This window comes from Mandrillus leucophaeus, unplaced genomic scaffold (genome assembly GCF_000951045.1).
Source record: "Mandrillus leucophaeus isolate KB7577 unplaced genomic scaffold, Mleu.le_1.0 Scaffold87, whole genome shotgun sequence".
Taxonomy (NCBI): Eukaryota; Metazoa; Chordata; class Mammalia; order Primates; family Cercopithecidae; genus Mandrillus; species Mandrillus leucophaeus.
The window spans coordinates 709,445-717,303 of record NW_012109474.1 but is presented as its reverse complement, the minus strand read 5'-3'; the positions used below and the strand labels follow the sequence as shown (position 1 = coordinate 717,303).

The window sequence follows — 7,859 nt, the reverse complement described above, 5'->3', positions numbered from 1 at the left end:
TTTTTTGTTTTTTGAGATGGAGTTTCGCTCCTTGCCCAGGCCAGAGTACAATGGTGTGATCTCAGCTCAACACAACCTCCACCTCCTGGGTTCAATGATTCTCCTGCCTCAGCCTCCCTAGTAACTGGGATTACAGGCATGCACCACCACACCCGGCTAATTGTGTATTTTCTTTTTTTTTTTAGTAGAGACAGGTTTCTCCATGTTGGTCAGGCTGGTCTCGAACTCCCGACCTCAGGTGATCCGCCTGCTTCGGCCTCCCAAAGTGCTGGGATTACAGGTGTGAACCATCGTGCCTGGCCTCTGTCTTTTGATAATTTTAAAATTCTGTTTGGATATGTGTCTGTGTTATCTTGAATTGCTCAGAAGTGTTCAGCAGTGTAAATGTTGAACTGATGAAACTCTTTTGAACTTATTTTTCCTCTTTGGAATTACAGTTGATGTAATTGTATACATGTTTTTATTTTACATGCAGTGTTTTCAGCTATTCAGATGCCTTTCTGAATATAAATGTTTTATTCAGACAACATGGTGGAAATAACATGTTAGAATCCTAAAGTTTATTTTCGGGGAGCATTTTACCTCTTTATACAGTAGTCTATATTTGAATTGAATTTTTTACTTCAAACACTTAGACTTTACCAGTTAGGAATCCTTGGAGAAATATACTTTTTAGGTAGAATTCAGTCTGGACCAATCTGGAACCATACTACCATATTTTACCCTATAGAACTTAGTATAAGTTGTAAGCTGTATTGTTTAATACTTTTATAATCCAAAATCTTGTGTGTTTTTTTTATTTTCTAAGTACTCATAAAATAACGATGTTCATTAGATTAAACAACAACAACAAAAAATTGTAGTTATTAGTGGTTTTGCAGCCTACTGATTCAGATCTGGGGCATTTTTGAAGTTACATTTTTGGCTCTTGTCACAGAATATGTACATACAGGAATGAGTGAGATATGTAAATAATGTATATGTCCAGAGAGTAGGATTTTATTAAAAGTAGATGTTAAGGATTCACTGCAAAATTTGGACAAGATCCTGAATTATATACCTTCAGTATGCAATATTACTTTCTGTAATAATGTTATATAATGTTATTATTTGTTATTTGGAGTGATTCATTGGTAGCTGGGAGAAAAGGTAGTGAGATTATGTTGCAGCTGTGCTTGATTTATTTTACACTTTTGTAGAAACGCCACCTCCTGGATACATCAGTGAAGATGGAGAAACAAGTGACCAACAGTTGAATCAAAGTATGGACACAGGTAAAAAAAAGGTCTTTGAAAATTCCTCAGTTATTAGATATACATTTCTTGTTTTGTTTATAACTCAAAAAAGATGTTACTCTTAGAGAAGTTGAGAAACATACCAAAAAAGATGATCTTCTATCTTGATTTAACATACCTGAACTACCAAAGGGATCCATGTTGTCCCTGAAAAATTAACGTATGGTACTCTGCAGAATAATTATTTTTTAATTAGAGTAAATGAAAATTTGAAAACATGCACATGCTTTTATTTCTTTTTAAGTATTTGCTTCTGTTGAAAGTTTTAGTTAACCCTATGACTAAGTATCTCTCCATGATACAAGACCATAATTACTCAAATAAGAGATTTTCAGAGGAATTTGGGGGTGAAGGATGAGGAACAGCTTTTCACTGCTTTTTTTAACCTAATAGTGAGTTTTGAATTATAGTAGATTAATTTCTTATACTTAACTATCAACTCCAAACAGTGATGAAGAAAAAAATTAAAGCTTTAAATCATGTCTTATGTAATAAAATGTATAACTCAGCAGAACTAATAAATTATCAGTGAAATCACTTTGATGTCATTGTAATTGTCCAGTTTGATTCATTTCACTCTATCTGTATCTTAACTATTGGACACCTTAATATTACAGCCTGATAGATTATACCATCATCTTTGTCCACATCTCAACACTAATGCATTCTTGGTTATGATAATCTAAATTAATTTTTAAATGGATTAACGTTGGTGGGGGAAGGAGAGGTTACAATAATTCTGTTGTTTAAATCCGTTTTTTAGACTCCCAGGTAAAGAAGTTTCTGCTGTAGCTAATCATACATTTGGGTCTTTACGAGTACCAGATAACTAAGAAAGGTAGATAATCTAATGAACATTGGAAATGACATGTTATACATCTTAATGCAAATATCTTAATGCACATGATATATGACTTTCCACATATGTTTGCTGAAATTAGATGTCAACTTTCTTCTTGAAGCAGTAATATTCTTTTTTGCCTGTGATGGACAGCTGTTACTGTAACATTTAAAAGTGAATGATAAGAAAAGATACTGAATGTCATAAGCCACAATGAGATGCTACCTCACACCTACTAGATGGCTATAATCAAAAAAAGGACAATAACAAATGTTGGTGAGGATGTGGAGAAATTGGAGTCCTCATGTATTGCTGGTAGGAATGTTAAATGGTTCAGCACTTTGGAAAAGTTTGCTGTTCCTCAAAAAGTTAAATATAGAGTTAACATATTGTGGCCAGCTATGTACCCAAGTGAATTGAAAACATGTCTACTCAAAAACTTGTACATGACCGTTTATGCAGGCATTATTCTTAATATTCAAAGTTAGAAACAACTCAGATGTCCATCAAATGATGAATGGATAAATAACATGAGATATGTTTCTGCAGTAGAATTATTCAGCCATGTAAAGGAATGATAGTACAGCATGAAGTGTGGCAACATGGATGGACGTTGAAAGCACTATGTTAAGTGAAAGAAGCCAGGAAAAAAAGGCTGCAGGGATTCTAATTAGTGCACAGACACCTATTCAACAATATAACTGAAACCACAAATATGAGTATTGGTTATGTATGATAAATGAATCAAAGTCAAAAATGGAGAACAAACTGAATCAGTCAGCTAAAATAATTGCAGTGTTGGGGCTAACTTTGAACCCAACCTAATATTTCTGTTTCAGTGGAGCAATGTTACTGGCTTTCTGAATGACACGTTTAAAATTACTGTATGACAATGGGAATATGTGATTCATGAGATGCCAACAGTTGGTTTGGCTGCCAGCCTCTTAACCAATATCAGTTTCTCTCTCGGGGCCATGACAGGAAACACAATTCTGACTGATGCAGGGCTCCAATTTAGAACAAAGTTGGCCACCTCTCTAACTCTGGTTCATACCTTCCAGAGGGAAGGACATAATTAAATTCATCTTCCATAACCTGCTGGGAAAAAAAATGAATTGAAAAAATTTTAAAGGGGCAACCAGAGGATAAATTAGGCATAATAAGTAATTATATGGACAAGCACTTGTTACTTTTTTCTTTTTTTTAAATTGAGATTTCTCTGATCAAGACTTTATTCTTCCTTTATAGTCTTGTGGACATTAGAGATCAGGCTGGACGTCGTAAGAAATTTAGAAGTTTGATTAACCTCTGTAATATTGTATAATCAGTCCCTTTTCAAGTCACGATTTTTATGAACATATTTATTCTAACAGGTATATAGAGAAATAGAACATAATAGATCGTAAGATGTGGATTTCATAACTCACAATTCAGTTTTGTATCTTCTACATACACTGTGCTTGGTCCAAGATATACAAAGAGACTTAAAGGGTTTTTTAATCTGCCTGTGTCCCAGAAGATAAAATGAGGTCCTGACCTCCCATGCCTCAGAATATGGCCTTGTTTGGAAGTAGCATCTTTGTAAAGGTAATTGTTTAAGATGAAGTCATACTGAAGTGCGATGGGCCCTAATTCTGTATGACTGGTGTCTTTAAGAGATAGGGAGGAATGTGCCATATGAAGATGGAGGCAGGTAACTGGAGTTAGCACCTGCAAGCTGAGCAATTCCTAGGATAGTTGGGAAACCCAAAAGCTTAAGAGAAAGGCATGGAACAGATTCTCCCCTTGAGCCTTTGAGAGAGCATGGCTTTGCCGACACCTTGACTTGGGACTTAGGTCTTCCAAAGCTCTGAGAAAATAAATTTCTGTTGTTTTAAACCACCCAGTTTGTGGTATTTTGTTAGAGCAAGCCCTAGGAAGCTGATACAGTGAGTATTAAGATTTTGAGAGTATCCTACTAGTATGTATATTTAATTATTTGTAAGTTATATACAGGCACTTCATGTACATTTTAAAATATATACAAAAATTAGAAATTGAAAGATGAGATTAAATAGAAAATACGTTTTAATTTTTTCTTTTTGTAAACTAGTAGTTTTGTGTACTCCTAGACAGTGTTCACATACACTCCACTTACAAGACTGCTTTTCTTAACCAAATGCATATAATCAAAATAGCATAGTGAGACTCTGAGCTTGACTACTTGAGTTTGAAATGTTCCTCTTCCATATACTAGCTAGGTAGCCTAGTTTTTAAATCTGTAAAATAGGGACAATAATAGCATTTAACTCATAGAGTATTAACAGGTCTTGTATTTATAAGGCATCTATGTGTTCCTAACCTGTAATAAGCACTGTATGAATGTAGTTAAAGAAAATGTTAGGAGGAGTTAACCATTAAGAAAAAGGAAGATAGTGGATTGCACAAAAATTTGAAGGAAAGTGAAGACTTGAGATCCAGACACAGAAGCACTTGACCTTTGTTGTTTAGGATCATCTCTATAAAATAGGAAAGTAAGATTTTTGTCAAAAATGAGGGGTCAGGTTTGACAACTTCAGGATAAAAGTCTTAATAACAATGCCTTTTCTCTGCCATGTGTTAAACAGTTTTTTATGTAGATGTATATAGCATGTCTTTCATTAGATAAATTTTTTAGTATTTTATACTTTCAGTGCTGTTATACACATTTTTGTTACATTTTATTTTCCAGTTGTTCCTAGAATATGGGAAATACTTGATTTTTGCATATTAATCTTTTCTCCTGTATTCTTGTTAAATTGACTTTTTGGTTCTAGAATTCTGTAGATTCTTGAGGTTTTCTGCATACACAACCATGTCATCTGTTGATAAAGACAGTTTTTCTTTTTTCTTTTTTTTTTTTTTTGAGACGGAGTTTCACTCTTGTTGCCCAGGCTGGAGTGCAGTGGCACGATCTCGGTTCATTGTAACCTCCGCCTCCCAGATTCAAGCGATCCTCCTGAGTAGCTGGGATTACAGGCATGCACCCCCTCACCCAGCTAATTTTTTGTATTTTTAGTAGAGGTGGGGTTTCTCCGTGTTGGTCAGGCTGATCGCGAACTCCCAAACTCGGGTGATCCACCCGCCTCGGCCTCTCAAAGTGCTGGGATTACAGGCATGAGCCACGGTGCCCGACTGACAGTTTTTCTTTTTTTCCCCTGTCTTTATGCTTTTTTCTTTTTCTGTCCTAAGACCTACAGTAAACTGTTGAAGTTATAAGAATGGACATTTTTGCATTCTTCTGATTATAGGAAGAATACATTTTGCAATTCCCCCTTTAAATATGATGTTAATTGTGGATATTTTGGAGATTGTATCTGATTGAGGAAGTTCTTTTTCCTTTTTGTTCTTCATGTTTTAAGTGTGTTTTATGAATGGCTGTTGGATTTTGTCCAGTGTTTTTTCTGCATTTATAAAGAGGATCATATAGTTTCATGGATTGCAATTGTTTTATTTTTGAGAATTTTTCCATCTATGTTTATGAGAGATTGGTCTGTAGGGTTTTTCCCCTTGTTATGTGTTCATTAGTTTTAATATCATAAAATGTGTAGGAAAGGGCTTTCTCCTGTTTTCTGAAAGTGTTTCTTTAAGGTTGGCATTATTTCTTTCTTAAATTTTTGATAGGGCTGGGCATGGTGGTTCTTGCCTGTAATTCTAGCACTTTAGGAGGCCAAGGCTGGAGAATTGCTTGAGCACAGGATGTCAAGACCAAACTAGGGAACAAAGCAAGACGCCATCTCTACAAAAAAAAATTTTTTTTTTTAATTAGCCAGGGGTAGTGGCATTCACCTGTGGTCCCAGCTACTTTAGAGGCTAAGGTGGGAGGGTCACTTGAGCCCAGGAGGTTGAGGTTGCATTGAGCCACGTTTGTGCCGCTGCACTCCAGCCTGGGCAACAGTGAGACCTTGTATTCAGAAAAAAGTTTGATAGATTTTACCAGAGAAACCATCTCTTGTAGGAAAGCGTTTTTTAAATTGAGGATTGTTTACATTTTTAATTTTGTGTATGTTTTGATAAACTTGTATTTTGTTAGAAATGTGTTCATTTCATCTAAGTTGTAGGATTGATTAATTGAGACAGGATCTCACTTTGTTGCCCAGGCTGGAGTGCAGTGGCCTGGTTGGCTCACTGCAGCCTCAACCTCCCAGGCTCAGGCAGTCTTCCCCACTATAGCCTCCTGCGGAGCTGGGACCACAGGAGCATGCTACTGAACCTGGTTAATGTTTGTGTTTTATGTAGAGATGGGATTTCACCAGGTTGCCCAGGCTGGAGAATTTATTGATATAAAGTTATTTCTGATATTTGTTATTCCTTTCGTGTATGTGAGATCCATTTTAAAATTTATAATGTTAGTAATTTGACTTTTTAATTTTTTATTAGAACGTCTTGCAAGGGATTTATCAGTCCTCTCAAAGGACCAATTTTTTGTCTTGTTCATTTTTGTCTTTGTCTCTTTTCTGTTTTGCTTGTATTCATCATCTTTTTGTCTACTTACTTTTCATTTAATCTGCTCTTTTTCTGTCCTCTTGTGGTATACATTTAGATCATTGATTTGTTTATAATGTAAGCATTTAAAGCTATAATTTTCCCTCTAAGCTTTATGTTAGCTCTATATTACAAATTTTTTGTTGTTTTTTAATTATCACTTAATTATTTTCTAATTCTTCTTGACTCATGAGTTATTTAGAAGTTTGGGTTTTTCTTAGGAGTGTGAGGATTTTCTAGATACTTCATTGATTTTTAATTTAATTCTGTTATAGTCCAACATATAGTGTGTGTGACTTTAGTCCTTGGAAATTTATGAAAATTATTTTATGCTACAATATGTAACTTATCTTGATAAGAGTCCCATATATAGTTGGAAAGAATGTATATACTATAGTGTTCCAAATGTCATTTAGGTCCAGGTGGTTGATGGTGTTTAAATCTTCTTAATTCTTTATGATTTTTTAAAAAATCTCCGTATTTTGTCAGTTATGATTGGTGTTAAAATCTTCAGCTCTGATTTTAGAGTCATCTGTTTCTGCCTTTAGTCCTGTCAGTTTTTGCTTCATGTATCTTTAACCTCTGTAATTAGAAGATAATACATTTAGAATTACTACATCTTCCTAATGAATTTACCCTAATTATAAAATGCATTTCATATTAATATCACCATATCTTCTTTCTTACCTCCGGTTACATGATATATTTTTAATTGTTTCAGTCTATCCGAATCTTTATATTTATAGTGTGTTTCTTGTGGCCAGCATATTTTTGGTTTCATTTAATCTAACAATTTTTGTCTTTTAGTTGGAAAATTGAGTTCACTTATATTTAGAGGAATTATTGATACTGGGTTTAGGCTACCATTTTGCAATTGTTTGTCTGTTCTCTCTGGTTTTTGTTTATCTGTTTGTTTTCCTGCCTTTTAGACTAATCAAATAATTTTTGTTTCATTCTGTTTACTCTCTTGGCTTTTTACCCATAACACTTAGTATTATTTTCTCAGTTGGCATTCTTGTGATTACATTGTACTTACCGTGTTATACCTAGAAGGTTACTTAAGTTGTAATATTTTACAATGTCACGTAAAATTTAAGAACTTTACACCACTCTAATTTCATTCATCCACTTCTGTTGTTTGTACTATTATTGACATATATTTTACTTAATAAAAATGTATAAACCCCAAAGTACAGTGTTATTTTTGCTTTTTTTTTTTT

General features: G+C 34.3%; 1 protein-coding gene across 3 annotated transcripts in view; it reads left to right on the top strand.

Annotated features, from left to right (window-relative positions):
• SMAD2 (SMAD family member 2) overlaps positions 1 to 7,859 on the top strand; it is an 85,307-nt gene that overhangs the window by 58,250 nt on the left and 19,198 nt on the right. For all 3 annotated transcript variants that reach the window (XM_011968984.1, XM_011968986.1, XM_011968985.1), the window contains one exon: positions 1,200 to 1,274. In XM_011968984.1, coding sequence (XP_011824374.1) covers positions 1,200 to 1,274 — 75 coding nt within the window. The remainder of the gene's footprint in view (positions 1 to 1,199; positions 1,275 to 7,859) is intronic.